Here is a 20037-nt window from a genome sequence, read left to right on the forward strand (position 1 = left end):
TCCTTTTCGCATACGGGTGACCGATGTCAAAACTTTACATGCCTCACACCATAGATGTACCAGTGACCACAACTAAAGCCAAATGAATCCAACGCCAGTCCAGAACCTGTGACAAGTCGATGACAGACAATCGCCAAATATGCTGTATTTCAAACACCTGCATCGGCAGGATCGACATTGAGGTCCCAGTCAATGCCTCCGCCCTTTCCGTAGCGCTGCTCGAGCCATTCATTGCACTTGGTGAAGTGACCACAGTCAAACTGGATCTTGTTAGTGATTCAGTCTGTGCAGCGTAGCATGTCAGTACTTACGAATCCCCTCGAGGCACTCAATGGGCTCGGGTGGACGCTCTTCAAGACGAGATGCTTGTCGACCGGGATACCCTTTGTCCTGTTCTGAGCAGGTGTTCCCCAGGCCAAAAACACAACACCGTTTGTCCGCACCTTGACAACAGTGTCAATGACCTTTTGCATTAGAGTCTCCCAGCCCTTGCCTGAATGAGAATTGGCCTCGCCTCTACGGACAGTCAAGCAAGTGTTGATGAGCAAGACACCACGATCAGCCCATGGAGTCAGCAAACCACCCTTGTTTGGTGGAGGTTGGTAGTCGGGGTACTCTTTCTTAAGGCACTTATAGATGTTCTGGAGCGACGGGGGAGCGGGATTCGGTGGACGGATGGAGAAGCAGAGACCATGGGCTTGGTTTGGTCCGTGATAGGGGTCTTGACCTATGACGACGGCTTTTACGGTGTTGAGAGGTGTATGTCGTGACCTGTTGACGCGTGTCAGTCGCCATGATAAACGGGCGTAGTGCAAGAGTCATGCTCCATACCATGAATACACATCTTTCATCGGTGGATAGACCGTCTTTCCACTACTCAGCTCCTTCTTCAGGAACCTCTTCAGCTCCAGGAATTGCGGTGTTACTAGTACATCCTTGAGATGCGGCAGCCAGCTCTCATGCAGCGTATCGAGTTCAAGTTGCAGTAGTTCCTTCTGTTCGTCTGTGAGTTTCGCAACCCACGCGTCTCTGTCGAACTTTGCAGCTGCTACCGTCTGCTTAGGAGGCGCGTTGGGATCAGCCTTGGGCGCGCTAAAGAAGGCGGTGATGCTGCCGTTTTGCTTTGGTTTCTTGGACGCGTCCGTGGCCGCAGCGGCTGCTTTGCGTTTCAAACTCATGATGTAATTGTTTGTCAATTGGTTGAAAAAGCGCGGTAGACAACGGATATGGGTGGGGATGAAGGATAGAGTAAGCGTTTGTTGCAATTACGACTACTTTGCCAGCCCCCCCTCAACGTAATCCCGAAAATGGCAGGGTAGGTCGCCTAAACACGGCTGATTGGCCGCGACGTGCGACCGCACCACGTGAGCACGCGAGACGCGTCGCGATCATATAATATGACATCACTGGTCATCCCGTCGCATTGTGTGACACAAGCAGGCTGCAACAGGATCCCCCTCATGGTAGCAATTTTTTTGCCGGCAAATAAGACTTGAGTGGATGCTTGATCTGCACCAACATTTCTGCAAGTAGGAATTCCCGCCCTTTGTACAGTCGCACGCAGCCTGACTGCCCGCAATTGTGACGTGTTGTTGCCCATGGGAAGCAAGCAGGAGAGTGTAGAAACTGAGTGCATATAAACAGACCGTTTCTCATCCTGAATTATTTTCTTCTTTCTCTCCCACCATCGTCTCAAATCTTTACATCACTTGCCTTCCTCCGAACTTACAAGTCCCCTTGTATCAAACCGACATCAACAATGGCTTCTTCCAACCCTGCCAACTTCGCCAACCTCCCCAAGGACGAACTCAAGGAGATTGCTGCAAAGGGCGGACACGCTTCCCATGGCTCAGGCAACACCGAGGTAAATCTACCCCAATATGAATGACAGGAGCTTGGCCTCTAACACATACTACAGTCCACTCATCCTGATCGCAACCCAGATGGTACCTTCACCAAGGGCTCTGATCTCGCAAAGGAGCTAGGCGCCCAAGGTGGTCACGCATCACATGGAGCGACCGATAGCAGTGAGCCTGGCCGCAACCCCGACAGCACCTTCAAGAAGGGCAGTGAGCTTGCTTCTGAGCTAGGCGCCCAGGGCGGTCATGCTTCCCACGGCGCTTCCACAGCTTCTACAGAGTCTTCCGGTAGTGACAGCGGCGTAAGTGGACTTGGTACCTAGATCAACGGATAGGACCCTGACAGTATGTGTAGCGCAACCCCGATGGTACATTCAAAAAGGGTAGTGAGCTTGCTTCTGAGCTTGGCACCCAGGGTGGCCACGCATCTCACTAGAAAAATTGGTTACGGTCATGCATGGCTTGAGGCAGTGAGGCAGGATGGAGTAGGGTAGCAGGCAGGGCTCTAGCTAGGCAAATTCTTATGATATACCAAAGTAACAAATACCTTTGTGTGAAGTGTGGAGCAGAAGTGTAGACAGAGGTGTGGAACAGATTGAGAGAGAAAAGAAAGGAAACATGGTTGAAAACATCTAATTGCGGTGCAAGGATCGGTTTCGCCAAATTTTACGCCCTACAAGCTGGGCGTCCCTGGTTGATAGTTGTTTCCTAAAGCGTGTAAGAAGGTGTATCCGCCCAAACACCACCAAGCGACCTCAACTACTTTCTCTCTCCATGACTATTTCGTGCATGTCCTGTAACATATGCGGCGTATTATCTCATAATTTTATCAAAAAAAAACAATACTAGAAGTCTATTCTAGAGATGTTGCGAGACATCTCTCGGCAAACAGTCATTTCACGGCGAGGGCAGTCTCTGGGGCCAAAGGGTACGTGAATTTCGCAGGCCTTTGGATGGTCCATGTCCAACTCTCCGCAGATCTAAATTAGCAGAGGCTAGTGTTGGTTGGCTTTGCACTAAGTGCGTAAAGGGAAATAACGATAACTAGGAATGCATTCTGTTCGGTGGTTCTAATTGATATCTACGAACATAGGTGCTACGAAGGTATACCTAAGCTCTTGCGCAAGGTGGGCCGAAGTCGGGCCGAAGTGTCCAGCAGCCGACGTCTCTACCGATACTCACGATCCGACACTGGAAGTCTTTTCTTTCTGGATAGCTAGTAACTCTGCTTGTATCGGTAGTGACAGTGTATAGCATTAAACATCAAAGCTTGTTGGCCTCTGCACCCATCCATCTACTCGGACTGTCAGCTTATTGCCGTCAATAAAGCGTTCAAGAGCGCGGTTTGGCGATGCCTTCGTGAAGGCGTCTGCAGGATTGTCTTCGCCATTGATCCAGCGGATCTCCGTGATCTCGCGACGCTCATATGATTGGCGCAGCGCCATAATATCGATCATGAGGCGCTTCTCCTTCGTTGTCCCAAGCTTTACTAGGCACTCGTACAAGGAGTACGAGTCTGTACAGATAACCAAGGGAATTGCAGGTAGTCCAAGTCGTTCTGTAACTATCCTTAGCGTGGTTGCAACCGCGATGCCTATGTCAAAGCCGTTGACCATGCCGTAGATCTCTGAGGCCAGTACGCTCCGTGTGATGCGCTTGCACTTTGTAGAGCTGTAGTGGATCACGTTGCCTTGTATTGTGAAGGTGTTGGCGCCAATGGACTCGTTGACGAGCATGAGGACAAAGCCTAGCTGTGAGCTGAGGTCCTTGTTGTTGGCAAAGGAGCCGTCTACAAAGACTATCAACTTAGCCTCCGTAAGGTTGACAGTGACGTAGCGTAGGCCACGAGTGAGATTCTCCATCTGCCATTTCAGGCGCTTGTTGAGTGCCTTAATGTCCTCGTCTGATGGTTGCTGCGCTTGAGCAGCTACGGACAGATCAAATGATGCCTCTGGTTGGCATGTTGATGCGATGTACGCTCCGCGGGCGCGTTGCTCGGTGTACTGTTGCGCGCGGTCGGGTGCCCTAATATCAACAAGCCTGATCCTTCCTCCTTGTCCTTTCTGCCTGAGGATTAAGACTCTGCTGGCGTCCATCGTAAGTGTACATCCATTAAAGTCTAACTGCACCTCTGGTGTCAGCATAGCCTTTGGTTTTGATCTAAACTGCGCCTTCTGGATCTTTTTCTCTTCGCGTGATAAGAACGCGGTCGTTCCGAGCATGAGGGTGTCGTCTGTCTGCATACCGACGATGCCGAAGACGTCTGCGTCGTCGCTGTTCGTGATCAACAGGCATGGGTCGTACGTAGATGTTGACATATCTAGTTCCTTGCAGTGGTGTCCGTGATATGTTGTCCACCAGTGGACTCCTGCCTCCGCGATCCCATATAGTGGCTTGATCACGTGGAGTATCGTGCCTTCTGGATATCGATGTACCAGCTCGGTAGGGAGGTGTGCGAGTATCGTCCTCTTCAGTGTTGTCTGAGCCTGTGGGTATGCCTGCGTAATATCACGTAGCTCAACGCTCATGCCGCTTTGTACTAGCCCAGGCGCCAGCGACATAATCAGGCGCTGGCTACATCGCTGGATGGTTGGCGACTGCGTTAAGATAGCCTCCTTGCCATAGTCTTGGTAGCCTTGGATAACCAGACGGGATTTCTCATAAGGCTTAGTTGTCTTTCCCTTGACCTCACGTACTAGGCGTGACTTAAAGATCCGGATCTTGCTGTGTAGCCTCTCGTCGTATTGCTCAAACTTGAAGACTCCACGACCTACTAGGTCGCTGATCTCTTGGTCATCAGACGCTTCAAAGGGGGCGCCTGAGGTTGTGATCACGCCATCGTTCCGTAGCTTGATAGCTAGCTCAAGATCGTCCTGCTCCTTCTTGGTGATGTACGCGTGCGCCTTCCGCTTGTTCTTTGACCCTGGAGGGCGGCCTCTTCTACGTGGTTGCGCTGCCGGAGGTACTGCTATCGGCTCGTGCGGCTCATTCGGCTCATTCGGCGCGTGTGGCGCATCAGGGTCGCTCCACAGGTGGTCTGGTCTGTAGTATGGCTTAACGACAGTTGATCTGAATGTCGCTGGACCATTAACCATGTCGACAGTGATGTTGTGGCCATCTGTACTGGCGATCTTGTACGGGCCATTCCAGCCATCACTCTCTCTCCATACTAAGACTTCGCTCTGGAGTGGGAGCGCGAGCATGTCTGCAGTGGCTGGTCCATTGCGGGTGTTCAAGGCGTCTGCAACTTGGCGCTCTGCAGTGAGCTTGCGCAGGGCTTTCGTCGCCTTTTGAATAGCCTCGCTGCGTTTGACCATTGATGGTGATGGCGGTGACTCTGCAGTCATTCGTGGGTACGCTCCAAAGACTAGTAACGTCGGGACTAGTCCATCAGGGCCAGCAGTATCGTTAACAGCCTTCACAGCCATCTGGAGAATCGCGTCGTCGGACATAGTGTCAGTGAGTTCTGCATGGAGTATGTCCCATGCCCGGCGTAGAGGGGCATGGTACCTCTCAGTTTTGCCGATAGACCAGTGCGCCTCCGTAGGTACTTGCTTGCATGTGACTCCCATGATCTTTGCTTCTGCGCGGAACTCTGCGCTCGCGAAGTTAGTACCTGCATCATGCGTGATGATGTCGGGTGGTCCCTGGTAGGTGTCGATCCATAGTATCCGCAGTGCTTGCCATGTTTCTTTAGCTGAGATAGCGCTGAGGAACCTCGCGCCTTGAAACGCTGTTGAGGAATCGACCACATGCAGTACAGGTTTGTTGCTTAGGTACATTACGTCCACCAGGATCTCATAGTTGAAGTGGTGATCATCCTTAAGAGTGAATTTGAATCGGCGCGGCGCGGAGCTGTGGAGCTGGCAGTGGTGGCAGAACTTAGTGACTTCTTCTAGGGTTCTTTCTTCGAAGTCGTTATGGCCAGCATCCTTTAAGAGTTTGACTAGTCGCGTAACAGCTGGGTGTCCAAACCGTCGATGGAGCCGTCGCAATTCTGTCTCCGTTAGGAACATAGTTGCTCTCTCTCTCTTGTTTAGATGGAACCAAGGATGTCCCCATTTGCGAATCACCGGGATGTGTACGTCATCCTGAACCAGCTCGTCTGTCGTATTGTTGAAGTATACCTTTAAGCGGTCCATGTCTGCAAGGCATAGCAAGAACGGCGTAGGCGCCTCGAGCACTTCGAAGTTGATTTTTCCGATCTCCGTAGAGACCTGCACGGTGCCAATCGACGCTGTAGCCTCGCCTTTTCCGAATTTAATAGACGCTTTCCCTGCTGTAGATGTGTCTAACTTAACCGTCGGATCTTCTCTCGTAAGTGCGAGGTATTGCTCCTTGCCGACCGTGGATACGTTTGCAGCGCCTGTATCTGGTAGGATTCCTTGGTACACAGATCGTGTGTAGCGGTCCTCAAGCAGGAACTGCGATGCTGGTGCTGACGGCGCGTCTCGGCTGTATATGTCGTCGCCCGAGATATGATGCAAGAACGCCTGGTCTGCAAGGCATTGCTCCTTGAAGAACTGGTGTTCAGAATGTGCTTCCGCGACGTCGTCATCCTCGTCATCCTCGCAGTCTTCCTCCTCTCTCCAGCCTCTCTGATTGTACTGGCTGGTGTGCTCGATCCCTTCGTATTCTGCAAGATGTACGGAGAAGTCCTCAGGGGGCTGTGCACCTGTAAAGTATAGCGTAGAGAAGAACTGCGCACGGGCATCTTTGCGCTCTTTATCTGTGTGGTTGGTAGACCAGCATCCTTCCTTCCGGCAAACAAAGCATTTCTTCCTCCAACGTGGCTTGAATCCTCGTCCGTTGTCGTCGCGCTGCTCGCCTCCTCGGTATGCTCCTCTGGATCCGCCTCTGAATCCTCCTCCACCTCGAGATCCACCTCGGATCCTTCCATTGCCGTTGTATCGGCGGTCTAGGTAGTATTGATCTTCTGTGACCAACTGGGCGGTGTGTTGCCGTGCTAGGTGTGTTTCCACTGCGGATCGTAGATCTGAGAAGAGTCCTTCACAGATTGTGGCTGGCTTGAACAGTGCCATCTCAAGTTCTGGTACTCCTCGGCAGGCATTGATGACCGTAGTGCGGAGGGCATCCTCACCCTCAAAGTTCTTGCCAAGGGCACGCTGGCATAGCTGCAGCTTGTCAAGCAGGATCTGCAGAACCTCGTGTAGTCCCTTATCAGGGTTCTCTGCGCGGGTGCGAGCGAAGGTTGTAGTCGTCCAGTCTGTGTAGTAGTGCTGGTGATGGACGTCATGGTCGAAGTGGTTTTTGATTGCCATGTACGCATCAGCAAAGCTATCATCTCTCTCTACAACCTGTATGTAGAACGTCTCTGCACGCCCGGTAAGGATACGGGGAAACACTGCGTGAAACTGCTCCTCCTGGATATCTACCTGCCAGCAGATGCTGAAGAAGATCTTAATCTTATCGTCTAGGAGATCGTACGCATTCCCTGTATACTTGTTGCTATTGTCCCATAGCTTAGAGAACTGCGTGATCGTATTGGCTTCGAGCCGATCGTTGCGAGACCATCGCGGCGGTAGCGTCTTGTACGGGTCATGTGGTAGGCCAAGGGGTCTGTCAGGTACTCGGTTTGTAGGTTGCTGAGGGAAAGGTGTCACCTCGCGGTATGCGGTCGCTGGGGGTCGTGTCTGTGTCTGCGGGTACCATTGTTGTGGTTGCATAGCCTGCTCCGTTTGTCGAGGCTGTGGTCCTGCATAGGCATTGATCGCGTAGGGCGGTTGTTGTAGCTCTTGATATTGCGGGTGGCTTCGAACGCCTTGTCTCACTCTATACTGCTCGCCCTGTGACGGACGTTGTGGCTGCGGCTGTAGCGGTTCCAGTGGCTGCGTCTGTTGCAGTGGCTGCTGCGCTTGTCTATCTATAGGGGCTGCTAGATGTGCGTTCTGCTGACGCTGGTACGCCTCAGAACGTTCGTCAAACTTCTCGGCCTTGAACTCTGCAGGGTCCCATTCGGGAGCGTTTTCTCCTCCTAGTAAGTTGAAGAGGGAATCAGCTACTCTAGCCCGAAATTTGCCTGTATAGACTCCCCTATACCGGAGCACAGTCTTCAGAGATCTTAGCGTAGTGCGCTCAACCTTCTGGAATAGCTCTCGTGTCCATCCTTCAAAGTCCCATTGGTAGTCGAAGTATAGTCTCTCATCCCATTCCATTCCTACATGGTAGTCGTGGATAGCCTTCGCGACCCAGGTTGTTGCGTGCGTCTCGTCTGCATCCTCTGGTGCGGGTACACCCCAGAGAGATGGGTTGATATAGTCAAACGTGACTGTGTATGGACAGTGTCGCATAAGGTGTTCAGCAGTAAACTTCGCTCCTGGGGATATAGTTTCTGCGCGCTTGCTTGTATTGCGTTCGGATGGATAGTTGAGTAGTTGCTCTTGAACATCAGCGTCTGTATCGCCAGAGTTGCTCTGGCTGCCTGCCATCGTGCCGGTGTATATTGACGCGTTGCCTTGTCTTGTCTAGCTGGTTGGTCGGTTCCAGCGCTTGTGGTTGTACGTGATAGGATCGTCCGGGGACGCTCGTACGGAATCGCTACGCGTTGCTGACGCACTATAGTCGTCCCGAGACTTCTCGCGTCGGGATATCAATAGTCTGTCGCTCTGCGCTGCTGACGTGCTGTAGTCGTCCCAAGACTTCTCGCGTCGGGATTTCAACAGTGTGTCTTTGTGCGTTGCTGACGCGCTGTAATCGAGCTTCGGCCTGGATTAGCAGCTTAGAGGGAGGTTTTGATCGCTATGCGTTATCTCTGCCTCGCTCTGTTCTTAGCACAGAATCTTCTCTCAGGAGTATAACGTCGTGCGTTAGGGAGGCTGTCAAAGATGCGGTCTGTCTCTTCTTCCTTGCTGTCTGTGATCGCCTCAAGCAATCACTGATCAGTGTTGGTTGGCTTTGCACTAAGTGCGTAAAGGGAAATAACGATAACTAGGAATGCATTCTGTTCGGTGGTTCTAATTGATATCTACGAACATAGGTGCTACGAAGGTATACCTAAGCTCTTGCGCAAGGTGGGCCGAAGTCGGGCCGAAGTGTCCAGCAGCCGACGTCTCTACCGATACTCACGATCCGACAGCTAGCCTATTTATTCACTGTGCACTTCAACTTTATGTCAGCAGCAAAATTTTTCACAGCGATATAATTAATGCTCGAAGCGTAATAGATAGTTGCGGAGAGCAAAAGAAAAAAGGCAAAAAAAAGGAAACCTGTCGTTGGTGGGCGAGAGAGCCTGTCGGCACATTTACGCTTTATAACTTTGTGCACCGAGTTTCGAACGGTTCTTCAAAGCTTGTATATGTACTAGTCTCCGTGACCCACCTAGCTAGGCTAGCCTTCAGTTTGTATTGTCAAGTGTTGATGGGTAATTCTTGAATACTTCAGAATATATACACGTAGTAATTCATTAGATAGACATTAGGCAACTAATCTAAAGTATGTGGCAAGTATTTAGGATGCTGTGTGAAGTGCAGAGGCAGGTGGCAAACGGAGCAAACAGAACGAAGCTATTCGCCCAACCCATTTTGAGGTCAACATCACCGTCAAAACAATGATAGCGATATGTTACTAGTGTTTATCACCGCGCACATAAAAGCGTCTTTCTAACGCATTCTATCTATACTAACGTACATGCTGTGTTTCTGAGATGATGGCTGTAGCGGAGATAAACACAGGCTGTGCCTTGTAGCCAACAAGTGAAAGAGAGTCAGCTCACAACAAACGCCTAGAAGTCTCTTCCACCTCGCAACAGCGACCTTACCCGCACCACCAATCTTTCTTAGCAACCTACTGCTGACATGCAACACCTCATCATGGGCGACCTTGATGAGCTCTTCGAGAAGGGAAAGACCTTAACTACTGCCAAAACAAAAGAGCTCCTAGATACCGAGCGCGGTTGGTGCGATGAGGCCCAAGCTAATCCCGTGTCGGCTGCGTACTATGAAGTCCTTTGCCGCATGTACCTGAGCGGGAAAGAAAGCTCGGCAGCTCTGGGGCACAAGATGAAGTATTGGCAATGGCAGCGAGACGAGGAGAAGAAGAAGCTCGACAGGGATCGGCTTGACAAGGAAAAGGCCGAAAACAAGAAGCTGGACGATGACAAGCTGGACAACGGTAAGCTGGACACCGGCAAGCTGGACACCGGCAAGCTGGACACCGGCAAGCTGGACACCGGCAAGCTAGACGACACCAAGCTAAACAACACCAAGCTGGACAACACCAAGCTGGACAACACCAAGCTGGACAACACCAAGCTGCTCGATGACGGCAAGAAGCTCGGTGACGGCAAGAAGCGCAAGAAGCGCAAGAAGCGCAAGAAGCTCGAAGATGGAAAGAAGCTCGACACCACCACTACTGAATCAAGTATGCACTGCTCATACTACTAGCTCATACGACAAAGTACATGTACTGACTCTGACACAGAAGCTCGCAACCCTCGGAACAACGTCCTGTCGACCCTTTCCATCACTACAGAGGCGCAAGAGCCCCTCGAAGCATGCCCTCTTCCCGACCCCAGGTACAGCTTACCAGGATTGAAGTTCTATCCACCTCAAGATCCAGCGATAAAGCGGGAAGCAGATGAAGAGGCCGAGAAGGTGCGCAAAGCAAAGCGTCTAGTCCGACGTAACAACCCCCCAGGTACCAGGGTAGACAATTGGCTATGCAAATGTGGGTGGTGAAACGACAAGTACGTCTACAACTGCAGCAATAAGAGGAAGAAGTGTGGACTCTTCCGCAGTGATGAGAATATTGTCAAGCGAAAGACTGCTGGTCGGGGCATCGAGCACCACCCACCCGTGGAGGCCAAATTTGATCTCGATCGGAAATGCAAGTGCCACAGATGGAACCGTGTACCCACAAAGATTTGTTTCAAATGTGGTAGACCTGACGCAGAGGGTTGGGAGTACACTGCCCATAATGGTGTTGACGGTGTGCTTCCCCCTTTCCCGGGTTACGCACCTGATTGTCCCCCGGAGGCTGCAAAGCGAGGCATGTTCTTCGCTACCCATCCTGGCCCTTGGAGGCCGGTGAGTCGTAGGTATGATGGCAGGAAATAGCTTGTCATTGAGGACGCTGGGCGGATACACAGGGTATAATGAGAGTAGATAGATGACCGGTTGAGGACCCTTGATGACTAACGAGTCAATAAGGAGGAGACCGTCATCCACTAGTCCAATGAATACATCCTGGCTACTATGAGATATATCTGAATATGCTGCCGTGTTGGCAACGGGGCGGATACGATGGACGTGAAACTGAGATGTGATGAGAGAAGACATTAGAATCCTGCATGATCCTGCTAACCTAATTGATATAGTGTGTTCGATTGTCGATAGAGAGTCCCACTTTTCTTCCTACTAGTACGCATGTGATACTCGATGTCTCTCAGCTGTTCACACCTACTCTCTTCTTTCTCAACTATCTTCAAAGGTGCGACCTGATCACTAGCTTCGATACCATGAATTTCAGCAGCGGTAGTCAATGGATTCCAAACCCGCCTGTTCCAAGGCCTCACCAAGGTTTCGCGCCTTGCCCCGTATCTTACCCTCCAGATGCAGCCTACATGTCGGAACTTTATAGTTTTCTCGAACCCGCGGACATTATGGAAAAGAATGGCTATGTTCTACAAGAGCTCACCGATATCGACCTCAATCAGAAACGCAGGTGCAAGAATTGCAATCAGAGTATGCATAGTCAGTTCCGTTGTGGCATATCTTCGTGTGACATTTGGGCGCCTCTAACATAATGACAGCTGTTCAATACCTCACGAAGTCACTACAAAAGACAACCTCATTCCGTGCCGCCAATCACCCTCCGAATGATTCACTAGGATCCTACCATCGGCTACCGACTATACGTATCCCACAGGAAGAGGGCTACATGGACGTCGATTGCACTAAGCCATGCATGTATCATCCTGGAGACTACGTCAAAGCCAGTCAGGTAGGGCAATTCTTCACGTGGATTAGACTCATAGGCTGATATGTCAAGTGCTACAACTGCTGCAATTCCCATGTCTCAGCATCTGTCAAGTATTGCGTAACCACTCAGAGACATACGCTGCGCAAATATAAGCAGAGCGATCTCGACCGCATTTATCAGTTCCACATGACCCCACCTGTATATGCCGGACAGAATCGCACTCCCCGCGCCGCGGTCGCCATTGACTGCGAAATGGGAACGGCAAAACTCGGCGATTCAGAGCTTATCCGTATTAGCGCTATTGATTACTTCACCGGTGAAGTGCTCGTAAACAACCTCGTCGAGCCCGATCTCCCAATGCAGAGCCTCAACACCCAGTATTCTGGAGTCACATTCGATCAATTGAATCATGCTGTACTTGTCGGGCACTCCCTCAAAGGGAAAGTCGGGGCTAGAGAGGCGCTATGGAGGTTTGTAGGGCCGGAAACTTTCATTGTTGGTCATGGTGTCAACAATGACCTCAGAGCTCTGCGTATGATTCATCCACGGGTTGTTGATTCATATATGGTGGAAAACAAGATCGTTCAAGCGAGGAAAGCTATCGAAGCTGCTGCTGCTGCTGCCGAAGCAGAGAGAGAGGCGGCGCTCAGCGCACAGCAGCAGCTTCAAGGAGTGGCGGTTCTTCCACAAGGCATGGGTGTAGGAGGATGGGGAGTCAGCTCTTCAACACTCAACAACCAAGCTGCCCCATTCGCCACTGCAGCGTCGCAAGTTGAGCCAAAGAAGAAGAAGAAGCCTAAGGGATCTGGAGAGTTATCGTTGAAGATGCTACTCAAGCGATACCTTGGTAGGGAAATTCAGATGCAAGGCAACTTGGGCCATGACAGCATGGAGGATGCGATTGCAGCAAGGGATCTGGTACATTGGATGGTCCAGCGTAGACTCAACGAGTCTGTGCAGACAATATGGGGAAGCGGATACGAACAATAAGGGCTGCCTTCTTGTTGCGTGGAAAAGCTTTCGTAGATAGTACTGGCTTTCCTTGGACCGTCTATATCTCGATGTACCTTACATCTCTCAGTAGGTGTGTGGACGTTATCAGACACAGCGAAATCGTCGTTTTGGTCACGGGAATCTTGGAGCTTTGGAAAAGTTGCATATACATGAATGGAGTCTTATACTAGCAATATCACTTTGCTACCCATGAAGTCACATATGCACTTGCAGGGTCAGTGAAACTTCCGTTGTTGATTATTAATGGCGGTTCTGATTTCCTACCTTATGTCCTTGACAATTTAGACCGCAAGATAAGGACATGGCAGGTGGGAGAGGAGTTTGGTATTATACAACTTGTTAATCCTGCAACGCCTCCAAGCTCGTGCAAAGTATCAATATCTCAATTGCACAATCATGATAGTGAAGCATGTTCCCCGAAAAACTCATACTCATTACTTCGTAACACCAAACTCTAAATCTAAATCTTCAACTCTCCCAACGCCTCTTCCAAATCAATGACAACCTTCTCCTTCTCTGTCCCTTTCACCCCATTCCTCGCCCTATACTCCTTGCCTAGCGCCTCCATCACCTTCCCCATTTGTGCATCCTTACCCTCCAACTCCAAGTCCTTCTTCACCCTTGCAAAGTTCTCCTTGACGAAAACCTGGTACTCGCTCTTCTCCCTCTTTCCATCCTTGCCCACAGCGGCACCGGCGCCTACACCACGCGGCGTAGGTTTCGTCTGAGCAAGTCTCCCCTTACACTTGCCGCAGGAATGGCGTGCGGGATCCACAGATTTCGAATGGCGCTTGAACTCGTAGCCGCAAGCAATGCATTCCCAGACGTACTTGTATTCGATTTGATACGAGTGCTTGGTCGTGACTTCAACGCCTTGATTTGTGAAGGCGGCAGTGGCCTTGCGGCCCCACGATTTGAACTCTGCGCCGTGCGGATTGTTGCGCACTTCACTAATCATAAAGGTTGTGAGATGACAGAATTCGTGCGCGAGGACATTGTACAAGCGTTCCTCGTCGTCGATTACTTTTTCCGCGAGTTCAATAGAGCAGTGGTGCCGGATTTCAACACGCGTATCGGTGGGTAATGGGCCGGTTCGAATGCGGATTTGCTCTCTACGCCAATTTGCTCGACCGGCTGTTGTTTTGAGAGTTTTGGACCACACTAGCTTGATGCCACCTGTAGGTTTGGAAAGTTCGTGGATGCGACCGTCGGAAATTTTGTTATCTAATTCGACTAAGAAGGCCTCAGCTATGGCGTGTTTTCTCTCGGCGAAAGCTTTGCGTTGTTCGCGGATTTGCTTGATGTTCGGCGTTGCTGTAATCTCAGGTGCCTTCTTCTTGACTGGACCGCGACTGGTTGGCTTTTTCTTGGGGCTGACTGTAGGGCTTTCGTATCCTTCATCGCTGCTGTCTTCTAGGGCTACACCTTCCATCATCTTGACGATATCCTCCCTCCATTTCTGCTTCTTTGGAGAGACGATGGGTTTGGTCGGTGAGTGGCGGTCGGTCCAATCATTCACAGCTGCAGGATTCCAGAAAGCATCCAGGCTGGGTCTTCCGTCTATGTCAGCAGCTTTCGGAATGGCAGACTTCTTTTTGGAAGGCGATACAAGTTTAGTTGGGCCAGGGGGAGCCAGTGGGGGTGTTCCTGGTCTCGAAACAGGCGGTGCTTTGCGTGGCGAGCGTTTCTTGGTAGGCGTTGGCGAATATGTAAGTATGGCTAAGGGAGCATTGGATGCTGAGCTGGTAGGGCGAGATGATGCTGCGAAAGAACTTGACCGGACGTGGGTCGGTTGTGGAAGGACGAAAGATGCTGGTGCCTCTGGCGAATCCGAAAGGTCAATGACTTCCTGCGCCCAATTCGATATGGTACTGTGGCCTTTTCTGTGCGGTGGGCGCATGGACGTTAGGTTCGCTGGCTCTTGGACCGGCGCTGTTGGTTTGAGCTCAGGAATCTTGAACGATGGTTTGCGAGGATGAGCAGCGGCTTGCAAGTCGCTCATATCACCCTCTTCCTCTTCGCTGTCGGACACTACGCGCCGGGCACGTGGTTGTCGCCGTCGGTTCCTGGTATCCACAATCGCGTCTTCATCTTCTGTATCATCGCTATTATCTGCGACTGGCTCAGCAACTTCTCGCTGAGTTTCCGCTTCCTCATCGCCACACCACAGACTTGTCTCAGCCTCCTCAACTTCCTCGTCTTCCTCAGCTTCGACAGCCTGCTCCTTTGGCTCTTGTCCCCGGCCCCGCGACCGTTCAGCAGCCACTTGTACTTCTGCCTCTGCTACAACTTGAATTGTAGGCTTGCGTGTCTGCTTGTTGACTACACTCTTGGCAAGGCTTTTCGCGTACATGAGCCTGTCCCTCCTTTCCACATCGACATCTGTTGTCCCGCTTCGGACTCTCCTCTCCCGCTTCTTCTTTTCCGGGCTCGCTAAGCTCTCGTCACTCAGTTTCCTGAGTAGGCGGCTGTTACTTTCTACCGGTCGCAATACTCGTTGCTTTCGTGGAGTAAGCGCATCTTTGGGTGTCGCTGTCTTAGGCATGCGAAACGACTGCTCTGTGTCGTCGGCAAAGCTGTCACCGCGTGCTGTGCGCCTCGAGCTCTTTGGAACCAGCACCAAGCTTTCATCGTCTTGTGATGATGCATATTGTAGAGTGGCTTTCCGGGGACTTGCACGCGTCGCTCTCGCTTCTGTGGGGGGCATAAAAATGGTTGGTTCGTTTGGGCTCGGTTTACGTAGACGTGCCATGTTTGCGATATGCAGGCGTGCAGTATGTATGGATAATTGGGGGTTCAGGTGCACGATTGGTTCTAGGAATGATGATCCCGAAAGGGTGTTCGCGCTGGCTGGTCGTATTTGTTTTCGCTGGTTGGCCCGGTAACTAAAAGGTCACGTGCATCTCCACGTATCGATGATGCACGAGCACAGGCGGATTCATCCTTCTAGACATACTTATCCAGCCCTGGCGTATACATGAGATCAACTTTTAATGTACGCCTAGACGACGAGAATATGTATATATCCAATTGAGATGTAGTCATGACAGATTTGATGTTGCAGGGGCATGCATGTTTCAGTTCAGGCCTTATTCCCTGCATACCATGTGTACCATCAACGCATTTACCGAGTGTCTAACGAGAAATCATTCATACATTGCATGCTAACCGTCAATAATACAAGCAAACCCAATCAGATCGAGCCTGGTGAACCTTTTACGTGAGGTCCACTACTACATCTTCCACAAGCGTCCAGCCCTTCTTCATTCGTCTGATCCACTCACGCGGGGTATTCTGTCGTACTCTATATACATCCCCAACTGTAATCTTTTTGTTCGCCCTAATCTCCTAAGCATTTACTGCTTGGCGTTCTTGGCCATGGTGTTAAGAGCGCTACCGTTCTTGAACCACTCAATTTGGCCCTCGTTGAAGGTGTGCGAGAGCTTGATTTGGAATTCCTTGCTGCCATCGGCAGGGTGAACAGTCATGGTCAAGGGCTTTCCGGGAGCAAGCTCGGTGGAAGCCAAGTCAACCCTGTCGTTGGGGCCAATCTTGTCGTAGTCGGCCGGGTCGGAGAAGGTAAGAGGAAGCATACCCTGCTTCTTCAAGTTGGTCTCATGGATACGGGCGAAGGAACGGGTAATGATGGCAGCGCCACCCAAGTGCCTGGGCTCAAGCGCAGCGTGCTCACGGGAAGAACCCTCGCCATAGTTCCAGTCACCAATGACAACCCACGGGACGCCGTTCTTCTTGTAGTCACGGGCAACGTCGGGAACGGCACCGTATTCACCGTTGAGAGCGTTCTTGACCTTGTTGGCCTCGCCGTTCTCAGCGTTGATAGCACCAATCAACATGTTGTTGGAAATGTTGTCCAAGTGTCCACGGTACTTCAACCAGGGACCGGCCATGGAGATGTGGTCAGTGGTAGTCTTTCCCTGGCACTTGATAAGGATGGGGAGGTTCTTTGCATCTTTACCGTCCCAGGCGGAGAAAGGAGACAGAAGCTGGAGGCGGTCCGAGGTAGGGGAGACAGCGACGGAGACGGAAGCACGGTCCTCGGGGGGAGCCTGGTAGGTGTCTTGACCGGGGTCGTAGCCGTTGGCAGGAAGACCGGCACCGGTGGGCTCCTTGAGCTTGAACTTCTTGCCGTCGGCTCCGGTCAGCTCATCTGTAAGTGGGTTGAAGTTCAAGGTTCCGGCGATGGTCATAGCGACGACGAGGTCAGGCGAAGTGACGAAGGAGTGGGTGGCGGGGTTGGCGTCGTTACGTCCTGTGAAGTTACGGTTGTAGGACGAGATGATGGAGTTGGCTTGGCCTGGATTTAGTTAGTAGATGTCCGTTGCAGTCTACATTCAATACATACCCTTCTTTACATCTTTGCGATCCCACTGCCCTGTTTAATCATTAGTTACTAGTCTAAACATAGATAAACGTGAACGCGAATACGCAATTAATTGAGAGATAAGAGAAGAGGAAAGTGCACCATCAACATCTGAAGCACCACAAGTCAATGGAGAAGCCATGGTAGAAGCGAGGTCATCCATGAGCGTGAAGTCCGACACACCATCGAAACCGAAGGAGTAGCCAGCCGTTGGTGTGTTATAGTCATGAACGTCCAGATTAATGGGCGCGTCGCGGGTACCGTATGGGGCCGTAGAGTCCGACGTACCATCATCGGTACCCATGGCAGAGCTTGTCGTTGGGGTGTCGTAGTCGTCAACGATGTCCCGATCGATGGGCATGCAGCGGCCATCATATGGCATGATGGCATCCGGGGCATCGTTGAGGTTGGTGGTGGACCCAGTTGCTAGTGCATTTTCGTCTTGACCATCATCCAAGGTGACTGGACTATCACTGGTTTCAGATGGCGTGACAGCGACAGAAACACCTGGGGTGATGATACCACCCTTGGCAGTTGGCTTGAAATGCGACATAAATGCCTAAGACGAAGAAGATGGCGCTGGGAGAGCATGCGTGGGATTGTTGAAGAGCCATTTGCGATTCAACTCTCTCCAAACGCGACGCATCGCAATGACATAGCGCGATGAGTCCATATGATGTGGGGCATTCATCCCCTTCATGCAGATGCAAGAAGCATGGAGGATGAGAGATGGCTTGCTTGAATCCTCAAGAGTGCAAGGTTCAAGGCTACGCCATATGAGCCCGAAAGTGGTGGTTGCAGCAGGGAATTCAGCGGTGAGTCCAGGTGAGTTGAAGGTGGTAGATCCAGTGATGTGTCCAGTCAAGTCCATAGATAATATGGCTACTTCAGATGCTGACGGTGTTTCAAGTACAAACCTTGCATATACAAACCTTGGGGTATAAGGGGAGAAGGAGAACACAAAGCAATCAAGAGAATGAAAGGGAGTAATTACCTGCACACAGTTAGCAGTGAGCAGGAAAAGTTGTGACAATGAAGCCGAGAGGCCTTCGTGACACTTTACAGTATGTATATAATATGTAAAGTATCGCAAAGGACTCCAAACTCAGAATTGATGAAATGGGAGACGAACCGATACAAGGCCTACGTTTCGATTAGTACAAGCCATCAGATAGGTTCAGAGATAACGACTTACCCGCAAGCGTTTGCGAGGACCATGCCACCAAACTCCTCAAAGGTCTTGAGCTGACCATCACGAGCAATGGTAGCCCTGATCTGTTCGGAACCGGGGGTGACGGTGAAAAGGGACTTGGCCTTGACACCGTGAGCCATGGCATCCTCAGCGATGGAGGCAGCACGGCTCATGTCCTCGTATGAGGAGTTTGTGCAAGAGCCGATAAGACCGACCTTGAGCTCCTCAGGCCAGTTGTTGGCCTTGACAGCCTCCTTAAACTTGCTGATGGGTGTAGCCAGATCGGGGGTGAAGGGACCGTTGATGTGGGGCTCGAGCTCGTCAAGGTTGATCTCAATGAGCTCGTCGTACTGGGCACCCTCATCCTCGCGGAGCTGGGAAGCATATTCGCGGGAGAAATCACCAATGTCGCGACGCTTGGTCGCAGCGAGGTAGTCGTACATGCGGTCGTTGAAGGGGAAGACTGAGGTGGTGGCACCAATCTCAGCACCCATGTTGCAGATGGTGGCCATGCCGGTGCAGGACAAGCTCTCGGTACCGGGTCCGTGGTATTCGACGATAGCACCAGTTCCACCCTTAACAGTGAGGATACCGGCGACCTTGAGAATGATGTCTGTGCGCCATGTTAGCATATTTTTGTTGTGTGTGGGCTATTTGGATACATACCCTTGGGAGCAGTCCAGCCGGACAGCTTTCCGGTCAGCTTAACACCAATAACCTTGGGAGCCTTGAGCTCCCAGGGGAGACCAGCCATGACATCGACGGCATCAGCACCACCGACACCAATAGCAGCCATACCGAGACCACCAGCGTTGGGAGTGTGCGAGTCAGTACCGATGAGGAGAGCACCAGGGAAAGCGTAATTCTCAAGCACAATCTGGTGAATGATACCAGAGCCGGGCTTCCAGAAACCAATGTTGTACTTTGCGCAAGAAGTCGACAAGAAGTTGTAGACCTCTTTGTTGATCTCGTTGGCGCGGGCCAAATCCTTCTCACCACCGACCTGAGCCTCGATGAGATGGTCGCAGTGGACGGTAGTGGGAGTAGCAACCGAAGGCAGACCAGCTGACATGAATTGGAGAATAGCCATTTGAGCAGTGGCATCCTGGCAAGCTACACGGTCGGGACGGAGCTTGAGGTAGCTGGAGCCGCGCTCAATCTCTTGACCGTGGGGGTCGTCCAAGTGGGAGTAGAGAATCTTCTCGGCAAAAGTGAGGGGGCGGTTCAATCGCGAGCGGACAATGTTGAGGTTGTCGTTCATCTGCTTGTAGTTGATGTAGTGGCCTTTCTCCCAGTTTGTCATTTCGACCTTGCGGGAGAGAGCAGCATCGCTGACAGTAGCCAATTGCCTGCGCGAAGCAAGGCTCTGGCCCAAGCGGCCAAGCCTAGAGAACTTCTGCATGGTGAAGTTTGGTGAGGATGGAGTGGAGAGAGGAGGGATGGAGGAAGTGGAGGAAAAGAAGGTCAGAAGCTGCCACGAGTTGGGCGATAACTAATGGCGAACTGGAATGTGGTGATTGGTTCGTCTAGCCCCAGCTTGGTGCGGAATACCTCGGCGCCAGCGCAAAACAGGACGGCAGCGCCTTTCCGTGGGCCCGAAGTTTCACGTGTTGGCCGTGGTGGCGGCGTAATTGGCATGGAATTATGGGGAA

General features: G+C 51.5%; 8 protein-coding genes across 8 annotated transcripts; 3 read left to right on the plus strand and 5 right to left on the minus strand.

Moving 5' to 3' along the window:
• Positions 1-149: 149 nt before the first annotated feature.
• Positions 150-1178, minus strand: PtrM4_069860 (Ung, Uracil DNA glycosylase; the record flags this gene model as incomplete). The annotated part of the gene is made up of 3 exons (XM_001933659.2): positions 150-260; positions 312-771; positions 832-1178. 3 exons carry the CDS (start codon positions 1176-1178, stop codon positions 150-152), a joined length of 918 nt encoding a protein of 305 aa, XP_001933694.1.
• Positions 1179-1759: 581 nt separating this feature from the next.
• On the plus strand, positions 1760-2295 carry PtrM4_069870 (KGG domain containing protein; the record flags this gene model as incomplete). The annotated part of the gene is made up of 3 exons (XM_001933660.1): positions 1760-1864; positions 1919-2161; positions 2215-2295. 3 exons carry the CDS (start codon positions 1760-1762, stop codon positions 2293-2295), a joined length of 429 nt encoding a protein of 142 aa, XP_001933695.1.
• Positions 2296-3115: 820 nt separating this feature from the next.
• PtrM4_069880 (DUF1421 multi-domain protein) lies at positions 3116-8308 on the minus strand (the record flags this gene model as incomplete). Its single annotated transcript, XM_066105875.1, has 1 exon — positions 3116-8308. One exon carries the CDS (start codon positions 8306-8308, stop codon positions 3116-3118), a length of 5193 nt encoding a protein of 1730 aa, XP_065964502.1.
• A 1380-nt stretch (positions 8309-9688) lies between these two features.
• PtrM4_069890 (uncharacterized protein) lies at positions 9689-10555 on the plus strand (the record flags this gene model as incomplete). The annotated part of the gene is made up of 2 exons (XM_001933661.2): positions 9689-10238; positions 10299-10555. 2 exons carry the CDS (start codon positions 9689-9691, stop codon positions 10553-10555), a joined length of 807 nt encoding a protein of 268 aa, XP_001933696.2.
• Positions 10556-12491: 1936 nt separating this feature from the next.
• PtrM4_069900 (RNA exonuclease 3) lies at positions 12492-12788 on the plus strand (the record flags this gene model as incomplete). The annotated part of the gene is made up of 1 exon (XM_066105876.1): positions 12492-12788. The coding sequence occupies one exon, from the start codon at positions 12492-12494 to the stop codon at positions 12786-12788; it is 297 nt and encodes a 98-aa protein (XP_065964503.1).
• A 484-nt stretch (positions 12789-13272) lies between these two features.
• On the minus strand, positions 13273-15564 carry PtrM4_069910 (SprT, protein conserved in bacteria; the record flags this gene model as incomplete). Its single annotated transcript, XM_001933662.1, has 1 exon — positions 13273-15564. The coding sequence occupies one exon, from the start codon at positions 15562-15564 to the stop codon at positions 13273-13275; it is 2292 nt and encodes a 763-aa protein (XP_001933697.1).
• A 604-nt stretch (positions 15565-16168) lies between these two features.
• On the minus strand, positions 16169-17746 carry PtrM4_069920 (AcnA, Aconitase A; the record flags this gene model as incomplete). Its single annotated transcript, XM_066105877.1, has 4 exons — positions 16169-16782; positions 16864-17127; positions 17176-17205; positions 17296-17746. 4 exons carry the CDS (start codon positions 17744-17746, stop codon positions 16169-16171), a joined length of 1359 nt encoding a protein of 452 aa, XP_065964504.1.
• A 638-nt stretch (positions 17747-18384) lies between these two features.
• On the minus strand, positions 18385-19787 carry PtrM4_069930 (AcnA, Aconitase A; the record flags this gene model as incomplete). Its single annotated transcript, XM_066105878.1, has 2 exons — positions 18385-18998; positions 19052-19787. The coding sequence occupies 2 exons, from the start codon at positions 19785-19787 to the stop codon at positions 18385-18387; spliced, it is 1350 nt and encodes a 449-aa protein (XP_065964505.1).
• Positions 19788-20037: the final 250 nt, after the last annotated feature.

The sequence above is a fragment of the Pyrenophora tritici-repentis genome, chromosome 2 (assembly GCF_003171515.1).
Source record: "Pyrenophora tritici-repentis strain M4 chromosome 2, whole genome shotgun sequence".
NCBI classification, from domain to species: Eukaryota; Fungi; Ascomycota; class Dothideomycetes; order Pleosporales; family Pleosporaceae; genus Pyrenophora; species Pyrenophora tritici-repentis.